Source organism: Caretta caretta, chromosome 13 (genome assembly GCF_965140235.1).
Source record: "Caretta caretta isolate rCarCar2 chromosome 13, rCarCar1.hap1, whole genome shotgun sequence".
NCBI classification, from domain to species: Eukaryota; Metazoa; Chordata; order Testudines; family Cheloniidae; genus Caretta; species Caretta caretta.
In genome coordinates this window covers 26,334,640-26,355,290 of record NC_134218.1, presented here as the reverse complement: position 1 = coordinate 26,355,290, position 20,651 = coordinate 26,334,640, and the positions used below count along the sequence as shown (strand labels likewise).

The 20,651-nt window shown below is 47.5% G+C and overlaps 1 protein-coding gene across 3 annotated transcripts in view; it reads left to right on the top strand.

Annotated features, from left to right (window-relative positions):
- Positions 1-20,293, top strand: part of TP53INP2 (tumor protein p53 inducible nuclear protein 2) — a 56,748-nt gene extending 36,455 nt beyond the window's left edge. For 2 of the 3 annotated variants that reach the window (XM_048820721.2, XM_075118832.1), the window contains exons 3-4: positions 3,863-4,208; positions 8,694-20,293. In XM_048820721.2, the coding sequence (XP_048676678.1) occupies positions 3,863-4,208; positions 8,694-8,943 (596 nt within the window). In that variant the 3' untranslated portion in view covers positions 8,944-20,293. The remainder of the gene's footprint in view (positions 1-3,862; positions 4,209-8,693) is intronic. The other variant, XM_075118833.1, reaches the window with a different exon arrangement.
- The last annotated feature ends 358 nt before the right edge of the window (positions 20,294-20,651 follow it).

Here is a 20,651-nt window from a genome sequence, read left to right as displayed (position 1 = left end):
TTACAGGGATGGGGAGAGGAATGGGGAACATCAGATTTTGTCAAACTGACAGAAACTCCAGGACAGGCCCTGAATGCCCACTTGTCAGGTGCATGCACACATCCTAAACAATCCCCTTAACAACCAGCAGTTGATGTCGTGCAGGCCACAGCCTTCCTGCTAGAACCCCACCAATGGGCCCCTGAATATAAATCCATGGTACACCCATATCTTCAATACTTCATTCAGATGTGGTCACCCCATCTCAAAAACGATATATTGGAATTGGAAAAGGTTCAGAAAGGGGCAACAAAAATTATTACGGGTATGGAACAGCTGCCATATGAGGAGAGATTAATAAGACTGGGACTTTTCAGCTTGGAAAAGAGACAACTAAGGGAGGATATGATTGAAGTGTATGAAATCATGACTGGTGTAGAGAAAGTTCTTATGCATCAAAGGCTGATGAGCTTTTCCTCTGCATTCTGCCTGCCTGTCAGGTATCAATTTATTCCAGCCCTCTTTTGGAGCCTGGAGTTATTCAAAACACTTGAAGGCTAAGCTGGCCAGGTCCACCCTATGAGCTAAAACTGTAAGGACAAAGGCCCAATAAGCCACCTACATAGGGTTAAACGTTACTCACGTCTTTGTCCCTTGCTCACTGCCTTGTTTCTGTGTGCCGAGTCACTTAGCTAGATCATTTCAAATGGGTCCCTCCTTTCCTTCTCCAGCCCCAACCTGGGCTTCGCTTTGTGAGACCCTCACACAACTGATGAACCACTTGGACCCTGAGGGTCCAGGCCCAGCTTTCAGAGGGGGTTGGGTGTAGCAGCCAGTAGCGAATTGGGGCAGTAGCGAAATTGGGGCAGTAGCGAATTGAGCATCTTCAAGCTTCAGTGGGGGTAGGATGGGGAAGAAGAGTCTATTGGGATAGGTGGAGAGAGGGGAAAGCTATGTGGCTGGGTATGCTGCCTCCTAAGCACTCCTTGTGGCCCAGAGTGGCTCTGCCGCATCCTGCCTAAGTTTGCTCTTCTGTTCAGGACCCCTTAAGAACACCACACAATCCAAATGGTTTAAGACAAAATTCCTCTGCTCAGCTTCTACTTTGCTGAGCCCAAATAAACTCTTTTCCACGCAGACGCCAGCTGCGCCCAGTTCCCCCTACTGGAGGGTCTGTTGTCTGTAGTTCTCCACCATCACTCCCCATTGAGGCATGTCACAGGCCTTCTCCCTCAAGCTGTGCAGATTCACATAGGTTCCTGATCCTGGAGAGGAGCCTTCTTCACCCCAACATCAGAGGCTGCCTCTTCCTGCTCTCTGAGCTGCTGGAGGCCACACCCCACATCTTCCCTCTTCTCCAGCTTCTGACTGTCTCCCCCTGGCTGTCCACCACGCCTCTGTTTGTCTAACCCTCCCATCCTGGTTTAATCACGTGACCGTCTCTCACATGACTGAATTCATTCTCTCCACCTGGGGCAGCAAATCAGTGGTGTCACAGGTGGGCTGAGCCCTTTCTCCCTTTAAAGGGCCAGCCCCCCTGTCCCAGGCTGGGAAAGGGGGCAGGAAGAGTCTGTGCAAAAAGCAGAGTCCTACATATCTGGCAGGATCACGCACATGGTGCTGGTTGCCCAGCCTGAATGCCTGAGTACCACAAGCGCAAAACCAGAGGCCAGTCTGACCTATGTGCGCAGTGGAAACTGCAGCTCACCTGGGAATTTTCGATTCCTCTTCCACTTCATGTCACAGTTACACTTATTGCCTGTCTGGAAGGAAGCCTCCATGGGAACCCAAGTGCTTGGGGGATCAGAGGGTTGTTTAGCCAGGATCCTCCCCTCTCCTCTCAGTTACACAACTGGTTTGAGCAGTAGAGGTTCCAAGAAGAAAAGAAAAACAAGCAACCCGAACCACTCCAAACTTGTCTTTACGTCTCTAAATAATCTCCAGTCAGGCCTCTCGGCAGCTATTAATAGCCCAACATCCAGGGACCGAGAGAATGACTCCCTGCTGCATGGAAGTCTAATTCTGGACCAGCGTAAGCCCTTTGGAAATATGTCCCCTGAAATGAAGTCTCCCATTGGGAAGTCTCTCCCAGCCCAAACGGCATCGCCCCTTTCGCCCTGGCTGATGAACAATTGACCCAGCATTTTTGAAATGATTATTTTCCCAGAATTTAAAAAAAAGACGATGGCTGTTGAGGATCTCCAGTCCTTTTACAACCGCCTGTAAGGAAAGAGTTATTCCACCCTTTGTACAGAAGGAAAAACTGAGGCATGGAGGGTATAAGTCATTTGCCAAAGGTTGCACAGGAAGTTAGTGGCAAAACAGAGGGTAGCAGCCAGGATTTTGATTGTGACTTGACTTTGCTTTAACCACTACTTCACACTGCCTCCCATTGTTATTATGGTCATCCATAAAATTCATGCTGGCCTTAAAGAAATTAATACAGAACACCTATATAGCACTTTTCATCCGTCGATCTCCAAGCAGTCTACAAAGGAGGCTAAGGGTTTCTAACCATGCCTTACAGCTGGGGTAAGTGAGGCAGAGAGATCAATGGTCTTTCCCAAGGTCACCTAGTGATTCAGTGACAAGGGCAAGCAATAAATCCGGGTCTCAGCTCTCCCAGCCCCCACTGGACCACAGTGGCTCACTGTAGGCAGATGCATCATTGATGGGACTAATTGAAGCCATCAGTGTCAAACTAGGGATGGAAAGTCTGCCCAGCACCTTGTGCTTTCATATTTCTTTCTTCCCTTTGTCCTGCTGCAGACATGCATTCCGCTCAGATTTCACTCACCCCGCCAACCCGCAGAGGGGTTGAACACTAGACTGCACAAGTAGATCTTTGCTCAGGGCTCCCCCTTCCCTAGACCAGCCCCCCAGTAATCTCTTGATGCCTGAAGCACACTGAGGAGCTCAGCAGAGGTCGGGGCAGTCCTGACTGAACCTAGCCATAATAACATCTTCCTTCGCTATAACACAGCCAATATGAGAGCGAGAGCGCCCTGGAATCACACTCTTCCACCGGAGCTGCAACAAACTGATGACGAGAAACAGGGAGAGGAACTAACAGATTAGAGACAGTCTGAGCAGCTTCATAAATTATGACACGGCTGCCATTTAGGCTTAGGAAGGCCCCATCAACATCACAGCTATGATGGGGTCCGGGGACCTGGTTAGAACACAGTGCTAAGTTACAGTGTTGGCCACATCACCTTAGACTGTCCAGGTTTAGAATCCAGTTCCAATATGCCGTTAAACTCCATCTCCACCACCAGCTCAGGGAGCACGCGCCTTGGAAGGGAGTCTCCTGTCTCGAGTCTGGCGCTGCCATAACCATGTAGCCTAGCACTTGGGAATGCTCCGCTTGGATACAGGAAGGCGGAAGAAGCCCTGCAGGCACAGTTATGGGATAAGGTTCCTCCTGACTCCTGCCAGTCCGCGACTGGGTTAGGTGGGGTGGACAGAGCACGTCTATCCGAGAGCAAAGCACAAGCGAGACCAGTCCCCCATGCTTTTCCCTATCAGTGCTCTCATCATTCTTAGCGGTCCCTCGGGCACACGGATGCTTGGCCAAATCGAGGTGGCCGTGCTCTGCTGTGGTGGTGTTTTTATTTTGCATGGTGGTTTATACTTCAGTAAAGGTTTTATCGTTTGAAAAGAAAGAAATCAATAATGCAGTTGGGGTGTCATTTTTACTAATAATGCCCCCTTTTTCTCCCTCCCTTCCCCCCCACCCCCACTGTATATTGTATGTGTGTGTCTCTCTCTGCTTCTTTATTCTTCCCCCTGCCTGCCCTGCCCCCACTCTGCATGGCTTCAAACTACCGTGGTTTTTTTGGCTGCTCCCACCTTGTGGATGGTGGTTCTTGTCTCTCATTAGATAGTTACACTTCAGCCCCAAGCAAAGAGCAGCGGGTAGGTGAGAGGGATTCCGTTTGCACTTTCAAGTCCCGTCCTGGGTCCCCCACACCTACCACTTCGTCGCCCCCCTCACTCAGTGACTGTGTCAGCAGGCCTGTGCCCTCCCAGCCCGACCCCTGCTTGATGGACGAGAGTTGGTTTGTCACCCCTCCCCCCTGTTTTACTGCAGAAGGCCCTGGCCCCGTCAGGTTGGAGAGCAGCCCCATGGAGGACCTCTTGATTGAACACCCCAGCATGTCCGTCTACGTCACCAGCAACAGCATTGTGGTGGAAAGGGAGAGCCCTGACGAACCGATCAGTGAAGGGTGAGTCCAGCCTGGGTCGCTGTGGATAGTAATAATAGTACATGGTGTGTCTGTAGCTCATGGCAAAGGCAGATAGGTGTCATCATCTCTGCTTTCCAGCTGCAGAGGCAGAGGAATGGAGGCATTAAGAGACTAGCCCAAGGTCACACTGCAAATCAGTGGCAGAGCTGGGATTAGAGCTGCAGTTTTGGGGGACAGGCCTTGCCCAGTGGCTAGGGCGCTCTAGGTATCCAGGCAATGCCATCTGGCTAAAACACTACAGAGAGACTTTCATATTAAGGGTGGGAGGATCGTCCATGGTCTCTACAACCTTGTCTCCAGGGGAATGTTCTTTCCTTACAACATTAATTTTTGGCACCCACAAAAGGATTTTTGTTTGTTTTGCTTTTTTCATTTGGGATCCTATCCCACTTTCATTCATTGGCTTCGAAAGTGACCAAACTCTACAATGGAAAGAGTTAACATGGTCTAAGATTCATGCGGGTGCCTCCCTATTTCGGATTAACTACACCAGTCCTGGCAGTTCTCCCACTGCTGTCCCACATTGCATAGCTTCATGCCTGGACTGGCTAGTCTGTTTCCCTGCCTGCCCTCTGTTGCTCTGGGGGCACCTGGACTGGCTGTCCTCTCCCTGTTTAACTGGCAGCCAGGCATGCCCCTCTGCAATTCCAGCTTGTGGAGAGTTTACACTCAGAGTCACATACCAAACCATGCCTTGTGGTTCCACACGGACCTGTCAGGAGGGCCTGGACTTCTCGCTTTCTGGGGAGAGGAGCATGTCCAGGACCTTCTGAACAGCAGTTAATTGAATGCCAAGATCAACAAGCTGGCAGAGAAAATGCAGGAGATGGGGCACCCCTGGGTCATGGCCAGGGCAATGGGAAAGCAAAGGAGCTCTGCTATCATGGACCTACCCAGACCACCCCATTTTCATATTGGTGAACGTTCCACAGTAATCACCTTGACCTTGCTGTTGTTGAACTTGGAGGACTGATGTGGGGGCAAGGAACAGGCACGTGGGTCCCATCCATGGCTCCTATACAATTTGGGAACCCTCCATTCACAGCCCTAATAGTTGATCTACCCCCACCAGCCTGACCAGCAATCGAGAGTGGCAAGCTTCCAGATGTTGCTTACCCGGCACTTCTCCGTGCCGAGAGGAGCTCTCCTGTTCCACCACCGCAGCTCCGGAGCGAACTCCACAGAGATCTCCAGGAAAGGAGCCTTCCCACAGCCTGAAGTACTGCCTCCACCAGTTCTCCATTACTCTCCTGTCCCACCAGTCAGTGCTGTAACGTTGTTAGCAGGCCCCTGGCCAAGCTGTCAGGATTGTCCTCCCCCCTTCCTGGGGAGTTAATGGTAGAAGCCAGCATGAAGCATCCTGATATGTCCCCCATGTCCCGTTATGTTGTGGTCATGGGCAGTTTAACTTACATCTTTACTGTGGGGCTTCTTGTTCTCCCTGTCCCATCCCTGTGGAGCTCAAGAACAAAGAGCTTGCCATCTGGTTATGGACTTCCCTCCTTATCGTCTTGATGATGGATGGATGCGTTGATGTCCCCGGATGATGCTACAGTGACAGAGTGGCTATATCACTTACCTAACATCTAATTCATTGTGCAGTCAGAAGCCATAAACCAGAAGAAGTCAGGACTAGTTTGCCAAGCCCAGAAGCAGAGCTCAGTCCGGTGAAGTCACTCCAGGAAAGAGTCATACTGAAATAACTGTTCAGTTTCATCCTCCTCCTCTAGCCATATTGACACAGCATCACTGTGTATGAATGATTCCCCTTTATCCTCAAGTGCCCCTTGGTACCCTAGCACCTTGCTTACCATCACTTCCCCTCTCAGCTCGAAGGACTCTATGACAGGCTGTCTTGCCTCAGTCATAACCCCCCCCCTCCCCCTTGGGGCAGGTTTATTACAAACAGTGAAAATAATCCATAGCAAAAGTCCCCAAACATAGTCCATTTATCACCCCAGTGCACCTAGTCCATTGACACAACACGTACTGCGCTCCAGCATCTTCCACAGCACCTGGGCTCTTCATAGGTCCTCTCCTGTCCTTCTGTCAGGACACACGTCCAGCTGGAGTGCAACTCTGCTCTTCCCAGTGCCAATCCCCCCTGTCCCTCGCTGGCTTCTCAGCTGGGAGTTCGTCCTCACTGGGGGAACATTCATTATCCCCCCGTTTCATTAATCTCTCATCTCAGGCAAGCCAGCAGGGAGATGCTTCCACTGTTCCCCTGGACTCCAGTTCTCCAGGAAGGAGAGGTCAGCTGATAAGCCCCTCCGGCTGCTCCCCTGCTCTCTTCAGAGATCTCCTCCCTCATCCTTATTAGCCCCAGGTGCTGCTCCGCCCTCTGAACTGGCCGAAGGTGGAGCACCTGTTCTGGCCCAGGGGGACAGGACCTGCTTCATTTAAAGGGGCCAGCACTCCTGTGACACTGCAGCTCTCCTAACCCACCCAAAGCTACCGGGCTGTGTGGCTGCCCGTACGTGTGTGGAGCAGTCTGTTCATATTAATGACAGTCAGGGTCACAGCACTCAGCCGTGTTTCCTCCACGCTGCCGGGCAGCGCTTTGTAAATAGTCCTTGTTCTCAAGCAATGGACCAATTATGGGATACTAGGGAGCTTGTTCATTTGAGCCCAAATCCCAGAATTCCAGTGGGTTCCAATAGACACCCCACAATGCACTGCAAGAAAAAGCCCAGAATGCCAGGCCCCTAGCCGCAGAACATTGCACAGTTATTTCCAGAAAGTACAAAGCTTTGTGAATGCAGTGATTGAGAAGGGAAGTAGCTTAAGATGGCATAAACAACGCAGTGTGGGCACACTCTTTCAGTCATACCACCTGTATCATTACAGCAGAAAACCAGACACCGAGAAAACGATCCTGTGGCAATAAGGCTTTGGAGTAGACATGGCTCCACTCACTTTTCGCTGGTGTCTCGGAATTTACCACGTTTGCTCTTTAGGAAGGATATTTGTTGGCTTTTCCTCCTCATCTCATCCACGTCTCCTCCACCCTGGTCCTGCAGTGCAGTTCTAGTTCTGAGTGCAAAATTATCCACTCTGGAATGCTGTTCTTCCTGCAAATTGAGCTCTCCTGGGCATCAAACCTTTCCCCCCCACCCACTTCTAGGCAGAAAAATAACCCCAGAGAGGGGACTGAAGCCCACTCCTTTTCCAGGAAAGGGGACCCTCCTGGGAGACAGCAGCAATCCTTACTTCCAGTCCCACACATTCTCCCATCAGCAGCCTCAGAGTTCACAACCAATGCCCGGAAGTGCAGCCACATGGCAAGTTACAAGCCACACAGGCTGCTCAGTGTTTCGGGACATGTTACCAGAGTATTGCAACAGCACATACACACCAAAGGCAAACTGGGCTAAGGCCCAGCCGTGAGCTCAATGGCTTTTGGCATTAACACTCCATGGGAGTGTGGGCCATATACATCGTTATTGTTTATACAGCACCACAGAGGGGCATTGCCCAGTTCAAGAGCAAATTCCCCAGGGCAAGTCTCAGAGGACGACGCTGAGCATCATCGGCTGGGATTTCATTTGCCCTTTGCAAACTCCACTTTCATCGGGCCAAATTCTGATCCGGCTGGAGTCAGTGGAAGTTTGAAGGCAGAGGGTGAAATATAAAGCAAAATGGCTACAAATAATAGTTAAAAGTAGGGAGGAAATGAGGAAAGCTCAATTTGCCCTTGATTTCTCTCATTGTTGGAGGAGCACTTCTGCTGACCCAGCAGCTGGCTTGGAACCTCTCTTCTCCCCCTGAGTCATCTGTGCTAAAGGAACCTGGATTAACCACGCCAGTCATTTGATCTGGGCAAGTCCTGTTCCTTTTAACAACTCTGCTTATTGCAGACTGGCCTATGGACCAGTTCACTCATAATTCCATTGGCCTTGTAAAGGGCTTTTAACAGCATTGCTTACAGGAGACAGCAGGCCAAATTCAGAGGTGATGAGTAGGGGAAGGGTCTCAATTAAATGCCGATTACTAAATCAAAGGGAGCGTAAGATGGAATAATTTGCATGCTGAGCGGTTAGAAGAAACCACCTTAGAATTGCCTCTAAATTTGTCCCTGTCTGTGTGTTTGTCTATAAGACACGAGTGCAAAGCCAGCTAAGTGGCTATTAAGGGGATGTCAGCCTGGTTAATACGAGCATTTTAAAGAATTAACCGCCATACTGATCTTGGAAAAATAGCTTTATTTCCATGATGCTATCACCATAGTACCACATGCCACCTCCAACAGAACGATTGTTGGTTGTGCTGAGCAGGACGTGGGGCTCATCTCTTCTTTTGTTGTGTGAGCATTTTCACATTTGACTCAGAAGGGAGCTGTCAGGAGTCTCGTGTGACTCCAGTTGGCAGTTGACCCCTTCGTGCCCAGGGGAAATGCAAAGCGGTGTTTCTCCTATCTGAGGTCATCCTGAGCTTGACCATTAATGAGCGTGTCTCTCTCTCTAGGGACGTGCCTGAACCCCGGCTGGAGCGCCGCACCCCACACCACCCCACCTCCCTCACGGCAAAAGCTGCCATCTTGGAGAAAGTCAGCCAGGTCCGTCGGATCCAGCGGGCAAAGCAGCTGGCGGAGAAGCACAAGCTCAGTCAGAAGGTCATGCAGCGGCAGAACCGTGCCAGAGAGCGCCACCCCCGGTGGGCCAAACACCAGGGCAGCTTTGTCTACCAACCATGCCAGCGCCATTCCAACTACTAAACTACTGCCGGAAGTCTGCACCGTGGGGCATTACCCTTTTAACTCTCAAGCTTCACCTCCCCTCTCGCGATGCTTTCCCCAGCGGAGGTGTCTTCATCCTTTCTCTGGAATAAACCTATCCTCATGAGAGACGCGTTTCAATTTCTTCTGAACTGGTGATACTCCACCACGGATCCTTGCTGGGCTCTCCTTTGGTTTCACTCCCCTTTTTACACTAGTGTGTACATTTACTTACCTATTATTTTCTTCCTTCTCCACTTCAATACCTTGCCCTCCTTTCCTCCCCACCACTGCAGCTTTCGCTTTGGTGCTGAGCAGGAGAGATAGGCGGCACGTCACCCTCACGTAACCTAACGACGCGGGGGGACAGCTTTTAAATGCCAAGAAATGGTTTAAAAGAATCAGTGCTAAAGTGTCTGGAAAAACTTGTGTCCAACCAGTTACCCTCAGAAAAACTATTCCTAATGAGAGGTATTTCCCCAGCTCCCTGCCTCTCTCCTCAATACTTGAGTAGGTTCTTCCAGCTACTCTTGCAATGCTTACCAGTATTTGAATTCGAATTTGGTGTTCCCAATGAATGCTCTACTTTTCACTAAGCTTAACACCAATGTTACGCTGAATTTATGGGAAGGTGAAGATGCCCCGTCATTTCCTTTGTCCCTTACCGTTGTATTGGGAGCCTGTGACATCAGTGCCTTTCTTTATGACATCACACTCTTCTCCACGGAACAGATTGTGATGTCACAAATGGAGATACCAGGTTCAAGTGCAAACTGGAATGAAATAACAAAATTGGCCCAAATTCCAGGAAAATGTAACAATTTATGTGGAATAAGGACCATTCCCCTCTCCCACTTTAAAAACTGGACTGTATATCAGATCCTGTCTTTGAATTAACCTGGGAGCTGGGATTGTGGTGTCACTGATGATCCTTACTTGCATGCTGTTATTATCTAGCTGTCTGTTCAGAGGTGCCATGCTGGAGTAAAAGGAACCCTGCGTGAGCATCTCCTAGCAAACCTTTAAGACCTGATTTTCAGAAGTGTTGAGGATCCACAACTCCAGCTGAAATCCGTGGCAGCTGCAGCTACTCAGTGCTTCTGGAAATCAAGCCTGTGCAGTATTACTGTAGCCCTTAATTCCCCACAGCCTTTTAAAAAGAGTGCAAAGTCCATTTTATTATTCCGGTGCTTTCAGGTTACAGTCAGGTGTCTTACAATGTGTTTGGCCCACCCACCCCAAACAGCTTTGCTTAATGGACAAGTGTCACAGCTCTAAGCAGATTATTGCGTGTGGAACACAAGGTAGAGATCAGGTGGTCTTTAGAAAGGCTGAACAAATCTGCCTCGTGAAATGGTCAGGAACATTCACTAGCTTAAGCAAAAAACAACAAGAACCAACCCCCCCACAATGACTTACTTTCATTTTACAATGATGAAGCCCTTAAAAAGCTCTCATCCACTGAAATAAAGAAGTCTCATCCCAGGCAACAGGCTGGGCAGAAATCTGTGGGGGAGGATTATCTGATTGATTGTAAACACCATATTAGATCTTCAGAGCCAATGGTTGAGCAATGAACGAGGCGGCCTACCCACTAGACTGGGTGGTCGTTTCCTCGGTCTGTCCAAATCACTGGATTTCTGGCAAAAGGCTCTCCCTGGGCTTTTCTGGTTTTGATGCCCCGGGGAAGCCAATGATCTGTGTGTGTCCAAACAGGTCTTGGTGTTTTTTACTTTCAGTCAAAATCTGGACCCTTGGAAAACAAACCCACAAAGCAGCATTGTGTAAATCCCACCACCTCCAGGGAGCTGTTGAGGAGCCACTCCCAGCGGACGGGTCCAGCCTCAGTGCCAGGGAAGGGCTAGGGGAGAGCAGTCCCACCATCCAACTCTGAGACATCCACAGAACAGCTGCAGGGCCACCACAGCACTATCAGGCCAAGTTAGTGCATGGAAATAATGGCCTCTGAGTAAACCCCAGCTCCCTTTGTGTCCTCCCTAAGGGGCCCTCTTTGGGCTGACGCATCTTTCTGACAGAAGAGAACTGGGCATAACTCCCTCCCTGCAGCTCTCGGATTGGCCAGAAGGCTTCACTCAAAAGAGACACAAGGCAGCAGTGAATCCCAAGGGCTCCTAGCATTGTCATCTCAGTGCTTCCAGCCCACCATTCGGATGATGATACTTCTTCAGCATGATCCTCAAGCTAATGCTAGGACATAACCCATCACTCAAACCCCCAGGCGTGGCAATTCTCCTTCACGCTAGTTTAACGGCCTGTGATTTGCTGCCCCGTCCAGGGCTCGAGAGGACAGTACAGAAAGGGGCTTGTGCATTAGTCACAGAGGTGGTAAAGTATGTCGAAGCTGGTAGCGAAAGGATGTGAAACAAGAGAGGAAGCGAGAGAGATTGGGGAGAAAAGAAAGGCAGGAGAGAGAGGGGGAGACAAGAAACGAGGATGGAAACTGGAGCCGTTGAGAAGGTGCAAGCCCAAGGCTGAGAACTGCATAGCACAGAACTTGTGTCTACTTGGATGGAAAAAGATACAAGTCTCCCAAGAAGAGGTATATATGGCAGCGCCCCTATTCCACAGTTACAGGCAGGGCTAACGCTCACTAGACTGATAGTCCCTACAGGACTATAGGGAGTTTCTGATGGGAAATAAAGTTCCAGGCGTTCAGCCCAGTTGAGGAATTTCATCTCCATAGTCAGAATGGGCTAATAGAGTAACCCCCGGTTAACTGCACTAAAGATTGTGCCCTGTGACATGAATAGCCATATTCATCCCTGGTGGTTTTAATACTGCTACACCACAGCTGGGTTTGGATCAACATGTTTATCCTTAAAAGGCCACTGTCAAGATTAAAAAAAATCGTACATTAATAATACGAGATTAGTAAAACCACAAAGCTGTCTGAAAATCACATTCCTCCATTAATGCTCTTTCTTTACTGCTTGCACTTCACTCCCCGGGGGAATGAAACTAGACTATCCACTTCCCATTCACAGGCAGGCTCGCGTTCCAGTGCTCAGCATTTGCACAATGCTGTTGAGTTTGAGTTTCCACCATGCAAGGCCATGTTGAGCTCCAAAAATAAACCACTTTCACTGGAATTTCTTCTATGAACCGTGATTCAAACCTTTACCTTCATAGTAGGTTTTGTGAAATTGCGTTTTTAAAAATAATTGTAAGCAGTGGGCCTCCACCATGTGAGAGCCGCTTTTAAAATGTCTAATAACTGAGCTCTTGAGACTTTTGAGAGGCAATAAACTTACAATTACCAGCCTCCAGGAATGGAGGCTAACAGACCTGGTTAGCCCAGAGCGTGGCTAATATCACTGTGCCTGCAGGATCTAGCTAAAATGCCGGTGCCATGGGAGCTTCTAAAAATACGGAGACAAATGGGATTACTTTAAACATATTTTATATTTGTTGTTCTTCAGCGTAATCAACCCCTGTTTGAAGCAGCCCTACTGTCTCTATCACTCTCCCAGTTTGGCTTTTGTTAAGTTCTGCACACGACTATTGTTAGTGTCTCCAAACTCAATGCCCTGCGGCCCTCATGACACAACTGAACAGAAAGTTCTCACACAGCATGGAAATAAATTCTAACCCGCCTAGAGAAATAAGAGCAGTGCCTGGCAAAGATTAAAAACCAGTAACATCATCCTGTACTAATGGAAAGGATGCTTGAGGCAGCTATTTCTGATTGAATCATTGGTGACTATAGTAACGAGAGATAGCTCCCAACCAATATGCTGGACCCGAACACCTCCCCACCCCCAACACACACAAACCTTGTTGACGTTCCAGCTGGCTCAGAGCTCTGTAGCTTGGGCCCCTATCTAATAGGGACCTGATTTTTAGAACCTGATCCCTGCTTTCATTGAAGTCAACGGCAAAATTCCCACAGAGCTAGCTAGGATCAGCTGTTTATTCCTCTTTGCTTTTGCACCCTTGTCAGCAACTGGAGAGGCAGCTGAGCTCATGTGCACAATCTCTTGGCAAGACGGTTTAACAGCAGTTAAGAGAAAGAGAGAGAAGCCAGTGTTATTTCCCATGGTCTGGATGATCCCCACCCGTGTCGGTTGTTTGATTCCAGCTCCACATTGTCTCCACGTGTTGGAGCAGGGAGTAGCGTGATAGAACTTCATCTGCTCACTGCTGAAGGTCCTACCAGGTTAAAGATGGCAACACATCTATTATTTCATTTGCAGCCAACTCCTTACTGGAGACTGGCAACGTCTTGACTTAATGGGACGTTTACAGCTGTTCACATCCTTGGTTTCCTATTAAATGCCTTTTTCTCAAGTGAGCCCTGACGCAAGTTGGGACTGGTGCATTTTACATGAATGCCGACTCAAGTTCCTGCAGAGGCGAGGAGAAGCTATTGCCTAAGCACGTCAATGTCCATAGTAGAGTTAAGAATTTTTTAAGCAGCAGTGTAGGAACAGGGTTAAATTTTGGATGCTCATCAAGTCTCCTCCCCCCTGCATCCCCTGTTCAGTTCTCCTTTCCATAGGCTGTTTGGTCAATGTGTTTTGCAGCATTAGGCTGTTCCATGCAGTTAAGGTGGCTTTAGAGGGAGATTTCCTTGCTGGAGCAGCCACCAATAAAGAGCGGTATGAGGTCAGTAATTTTCTGCCTCCCGGCCAGCTACCACCTGTTACTGTTACACAGTTCTACACCTCCACTTACGACATGCCTCAGGCACTCTGCAAATGACAGTGATGTCACAAATTTAACATAATGATGTCACCCGGGCCCAGAGCCCCCATAACACTTGTGATATTTGGAGCTGACCATTGTGTCTTGCAGACCAAACAGGTGCCGAATGGCTGCAAGAGAGAGAGCAAAGCTTCTTAGAAACACAAATTGCTTTGGGGAATGCTACTCACCTTGTACACCTTACAATGCCCGGGTCTGCTAAGCTGCTCGCAAACATTTCTCCCAGTAAGAGAAGTCCCTCTTTAAAAGCCTCCCACCCTTGCTAATTGTCCAAGACAGTGAAGCAGAAACTACCCAATTAGGACTTGATCCAGCAGCAATTGAAGTCAATGGCAAAGCTCTAGTCACCCTCAGACTAGACCTTTAAGTGCTGTTAAAACAGAGGCACTGAGTCCAATAGCCCGACAATTGCCTGTTTCAGTGGTGGTTCATTTTTAATGTTTAAAGTTGTTACTTAAGTTCTATTCTTTTTAGACGGAGAATGCAAGGAACTTTGCTTGGATGTCATCGTTCTGCACAACTGCATCATATTATCCCTAGTCAGCAGGGGAAACCAAGCAAAACTACCATCCCACTTTATATTAAAAGAGTTTAGAAAGGGTTAATCAATGATTATTAATGTTTTACTGAGTGGTCAAACCATTGTTAGACAGGTCACTAGGTTACTATTACCATGGCTTACAAGCATCTAACACAGACTGTCCTCTCTGTAATGTGTTTATAGTATCTATGAATCATGTATTAACCCTTTATAAGTTGATTATAAATGCACCTGCTATAAAGTGTGACCAAATATCTAATGCTGTGGCAGAGGTGTGTTCACACTGTGCTTGGAGGTGCCCTGCAATTTGCCTGTCTTATAAAAGAGCGATCACTAGGAGTATTGGTCTGCTACCAAATTTCCTGTCCTAGTTCTTTAACGATCGAGCAGAGCCCCTCATGCTGAGGTTGGATGGCTCTCCTTTTATCTTAAAGCAAACAAAAGGTGCTTAAAACACAGAACCTTTGTGTGCATGTGTGTACATATTTTAAAAACCCAGAGTGGATGTACGGTGTTGGTTTTGGTTTTGCGTTCAGTATTTCCAGTTGGCGGTTAGTTGTGTGATTCTCCCAGCTGAAAGGTTAAACAAACCAACCAACCTCTGGCTGGGAGAGTGTTGTTCTGATCTACTTTAATGGCTATGCTGAGTTTTCAGTTTCTTTTTTATTTGTGTAGGGGAAATTCCAGCATGGACTCAGGGACAAACACGTGCATTGGGATCTTTAAAAGTCCATATTTCAGAACCATTTGATTCTGATGCATTCTTTTATTTCCCGGGAGGCTGTGGATAGTAATCTGCATGTCCTAAAGGAATCTGTGAAACCTGCTGGGATGTCTTTTTATTTTCTTAGCATGAATTGCTAGTACAGGCTTCCTTTTGGAGGAGGAAAAGGATTCGATTGGCACCAGTGTAACAGATTTAAAGTTACAAGTGTCCACATACTAGCTATGGGGCCACACAGTGACCCACCCAACTCACTCATGTGGGTCCCAGGAATCACGTGGAAGTTATTAAAATGCAATTTATTCCTCCTCTAGGCCAGTGTTATTGGAAATATCTAGCTAGCTATTTTTAAGCAATATATTTTGAGAGGGCATCAAAGCCCCCAAGGGTTTGGGGGCAATGCCAAGAGCTCAGAGGCAGAGGTAACAACGGATCTGTGCTCTATACAAATCACAAACTCTGAGCTAGATCTTGCTCCCAGCGGAGTCAATGGGAGCAGGATAGGGTCAGGCGGGTGCAAAATGGTTTGGAAAAAGTGCGTTGAGAGTAGGGAGGGAGCACTGCGACGGTTGTTCGCTCTCTTAGGAATAATGTCATTTCTGATTTTTTTTTTTTATATTTAAATAAAAGACACTGGATGGAAAATAAAGTGCTGGGGGCACGTCTGTTTAGAAAGTAAGGTTGGTTTGGCTCTTGCTTTCTCAGCGGGCTAGTGCCGAGGACACAGCTGGCATGGGCAGTGCAATGGAGTAGATCCTCTAATAGGTCTTGCCCATCTTTAGAGCCCAGGAGCCAGATCCCTGTGAGGTACTATCTCCCCCACATGACCCAGGAGAGCTCTCTCAGCCTGTCAGGCTCTATGCAAGGGGCAGGGTAGACGGGGGGAGGGGGGAGGAGCCAGGGGGATGACTGTCATTCCCCCTCCAACTGGGTGGAATGTACATGGAAAGGGCAAGATGGCCACAGGCCAGATTCTCTCTTCTGCAGAGCTCCTCTCCAGGGGAGCCAGGGCCAGAGCCAGTGTGGAAATACAGCCTCTGCCTGGCTGACCCTGGCTGCCCAGAGATTCTCCCACAATTAGCCTGGTGTAGAATCAGAACCCACATCCTCTGCCATGCAGCAGTAAATCCTGCCCTTCTTAATAGCAGGGGGTGTGGGAATCTCAACCTCTTCCCCCGCGCACCACTGGCCCTACTTTTTTGAAGTCAACAAGAGGTTAGCCGTTGGCTTCAGTTGGGCCCCAGGCAGCCCTTCAGCATCCATCAGAAAGCTGGCGAAATGCGCCCTCCCCCCCTTTTTGTTTTAAAACATGAATGTAGGGCCAAGTCTGAAGCCACATATTCTAGCATTCTGCATATAACATACCTCCGAGGCAGCCCTAGCAAAGTGATCCTGGTTCAGGGGCTGAATTCAAAAGCAGGTCACAGCAGCCATTTCAACCACTTGGTCCTTGGTCACAAACGCACAAGCAGTCCGTGATGCTAGAGTCTGCCTCCTACATTTTGCCCGTGTTCCATTTGCATTTAAAGGGTGGTGAGGAGCTGCTGGGCGACAAGCTGGGTGCCATGGAAAGCACATCCGCCAGCAGAGCTGTCCTGGAAATCCAGTACTTCAACACCAGCACCTACAAGTACCACTTCTGTGAGGCATCCACGCTGCTGGGAAAGCCCAGCCTTGAGGAAAGTCAATTCGTTCTAGCATGGCCCCTTTCTTTTACTATCGCAAGTATAAGTTTAGGTATGTAGCTCATCCCAAAGTTCCTCTCTTTAGGACCCTGTTATTTCTCTTTGTATATTTTAAAGTAGTGTATAGCTGTATGTGGAGCAGTTTTCTTTTCTCCCCCCCAACCCCATGTGGGGAGGAAATCCATTAATGTTTCGTGAAGACCATGCAAATTCCCCTCAGATGTAAAAAGGCCATGTTTGCAAGGACGCCTGGCTAGGATAATTCCCAGCCCAAATCCCTTGCATGGACTGGAGCTGAAATTGGTGGTTTCCAGTTATGGAAGAAGTGGGTTTTTTTAACAAAAGAGAAGGGCAGATATTTTTGTTATTTAATAAATAGACAAATATGACTGCAGTAAAAAGTGAAAGTTTGGCAATGGTCACTAAACTGTAGCTAACAAAGCGGTCACTTCCCTTGATAGTGGTTCTCCACCGTTTCCATAGTGTAACGCTATATTACAACAGAAACAATCTTTGGGACACCTCACCCATCTAGCTAATGACACACACGGCTTGTTGGAGAGCCCCAGGTTAAGCACACATGATTTAAAATAAGATGGGAGACCAGCATATGTCTGGATGATGCATCTACTCCCCCAAGCTCTGAACTTCTTTAGGAATGCGGCCATTCTTTCATGGCATGGATACCTAACAGTACAGAGAATAGTATGATGCCATTGCCTGCACTGAGGGCTCACCACATGCTGTAGTCAGCTGGGTACTTTCTTTTTAAACAGATTGAATTGGAAAAGAGGAGGAGAAGTTAAACTGCTTGAGGTCAAGCGTGTGGAATTTCTTCTGTAGCCCTAGGGCACCTTTGGAGCCTCTTCTGTAGACTCTCTGGGCCGTATCCTCCTTGTCCACCACTTTAACCCCACTGACCTCTCTCTGGCCACTTTGACTCCCATGTAGGATCAAAGTCAGGCCAACCATAGTCTTTCCTCCTTTAGTTTCAGGTGCTTCCTCTAGGCCATTCTAGAAGAACCTTTGACTATTATGCAGTTTGGTGACAAAAGTGGCTCATAGGCAGGGCTTGCTTTCACATCAGGATTGACCCGTTCTGGAAGGGAAGTTAAAGTAATTCCCCAGTGTGGTCAAAGCTGTTTCCAAAGCTTGAGGGAAGGGGCAGGCAAGGGCAAACTGGTTATGTTCACCGCTGTCCATTTCTCCTGCAGTGCAGCTGTTCCTGTGAGCTATCAGAGATACAGCCATTCTGTGAACACCTCCTTGGCCCAGCTCTCATTCCACTGAACTGTCTGGGAGTTTTGCCAATGGGAGGGGGAAAGAGGGAGATCAGAAGAAAGTCTATTTTTAAATAAAAATAGGGGGGGGGGAAGAAGAGGAGGAAGTTCTCTGGCATAGTTAGTAAATCACTTTTGTTTTGACGTGTGAGAGTTTTGTGAACCCTCATAACCAGAGGAGATGCTGCCTCCCCGTCTGCTCACCCCCCAAAAGGCAGCCTGGCACCTGCAGCCTGGCAACAGCGGGCAGCTCTCGGAGTGCAGAAGTGAAAGGGTGATAGCACTCTTGACAATCAGAAACACAGGGTCAGATTTTTAAAGGGCCTCGCTGTAGCCTCTGGCTTTATGCCTTGATGCAGGTGCAAAAAGGCTCTTTCTAAAAACGTTAGCTCATGAAACTTAATTTAAAAAATAAATCTCTCATTTTCCCCAAAAAGACGGTTATACAAAAAAGGAACGGCTCCATCTAGTATCCAAGCTGATGCTGACTTATTCCTTCTTTGCTCAATAAACACCTGCAGCTTCAAGTTCTTTCCACCTCCCTACCCCCTTTGTTTACAAGGAGGTAGAAGATGTGGGTTAGTACCTGATGAAACATTCAGCCCTTACCAGTCTAAACCCACTTGGGCTGCACCAACTTCCCTAATAATAGGTCTGCCTGATTAGGCTCGGAGATCTGTCAGGCTCATTGTTCTAGCTCAGCACCTGCTGCTTCTCCACACTAGCTGCCTGCACCTAGGGGGTTCTTCTGTCAGAGGGAGTCTACGCTAGCCCTCGTTAACAGCCTGCTCAGCCTTCCCCCAGGGAGACTCAGATTCTAGATGAAAGCCTGGCTCCAGTGAAGTCAATAGCAAAGCTTCCTTTGACTTAAGTGGAGCCAGGGTTTTACCCTTTATCTCCAGGATGTGGGAGATCCTATTCCTTGTGGGTAGAGCAGTAGCATGTAACTTATACAGGGTTCACCTGTATGAGAAACCCCAAACAACTTTGCTGTTCCAACTCCTTCGTGCCTAAGAGCGAGCGGGGGAGCAAAGCTGCCCATAAATACAAACTATTTTAAAACACCCAATTCTCACTGCAAACAACCTGTATCTAATTCACTTTTGTGCTTTCAAAATCCGGCTTCTACCGCTCCTGAGACAAGGGTACAGCTCACACTGTAACAGCAACATAGTAATATTCTTTTCTATTGTATCATAACTGTATCTGTAATGTAGCATTTGAGTGTTGCAATATCTTGTGTGTGTATATATATATATCTACAAATCTATAGATATATATATATATATCTATCTCAACTCCCACAACTAGGTATTATACTCATAATACTCTCCTATATGCATTATACCTCTTCATAGTGTATTGACTGTGTATGTGCCTTTCACCCTTTTGCATGGTTTGGTAACCAATTAGGGAACCATAGTTAAAAGTCCTATGCAAAAAGCGACTGGGAATTTAAATTAAAAAAAAATAAAAAGAAATAAATCTGCAGCTGTATGTTATTTTGAAAAAAATAGATCTGGGATTTTCAAAGGAGCCAACAGAGTTAGGCCCCCAAATACCCTTTATTTTGGTACCTAAATCCCCTATACACCTTTGGGAACTCTTGCTTAAAATTGGATTTCCCACCAGCTTGAGGGTGAAGAGAGAGTATAAAGATGACATGACTACCACCAGCGCTTTGCCAAAACACACTGTGTATTAAAAATCCATTTTTTCTCCCTTCCAAAGGCTTATCTAAAGAGAAGGTACTATTTGGTTTGAAAGGGTTGCCTTAGACCTTCTTAAAATGAGTTTGAGAACATTTTCTGGTTTTGCCACCTCCTTTCCCCTCCCTCCACACCACCCCCAACACTCTGACAAGCAGCACATTTTGAGTGTGTGCGCATTTGACCTGCTTAGAGCACAACCCAGATGACCAAGCAGATTAAACTCCTAGTAGGGTTTTTCCCCCAGCTCTGTTCAGCTGAGAGGGTGATTTAAACCTTAGAATCTATTGTATGCCTTACAATAGCAGGAGAACTTTTAAAACAGGGGTTTTGAGAAGACCAAAAAAAAAAAAAAGCCCCATTTTCTACATCACTTATACTGTAGGAACGGAAACCTAGTTCAAACCAGGAAGCTAACAAAATACTTCCTTATTGTGTGTTACATGTTAAAGCAATGCAAGCAAGGCTCGTAGAAAGAGGGAGTCTACTTTATGTAGAATACTGTTTAAACATTTGCAACATGTTGACAGAGTGAAGGACACGACTTCCTGGGATATGTTATGTGGTGTGTGTGTGTATGTAACATGGTTTTGGTTGTTAGATTGTAATGCTGTCCTGAAAAAAAAAATCTAATATAAAGGAAAACCACAAGAAATTAAAAAAAAAATTTCTATATATTTAAAGCATACTTTGTGTGCGTGTTTTAAATCATAAAGGGAACCAGGTGCAGTAAAACTGGTTACATCCACCATTCAAAATCCGGTAGGATATTTCACTGACTGTAGCAAGTATTTGTTCCCTGAGGATGGTTAAGCACTGCCCTAATGAGGGAAGCACCAGCGTTTTACATGTCTGTACAGGTCAGAACACAGGATTTCAATTTCACAAGCCTGCAAGAAGTTTAAATAAAAAGTAGTAAAGTGTCATGCTGCTAATCACAGTTCTTGTCCATGTAGACAGTGGGAATCTGTTGGAAGATGTTAAAATAAAAACCTTCAGCTCAAAGTGATGCATTCTTGATACAACACATCTCAGTCTGGGTAC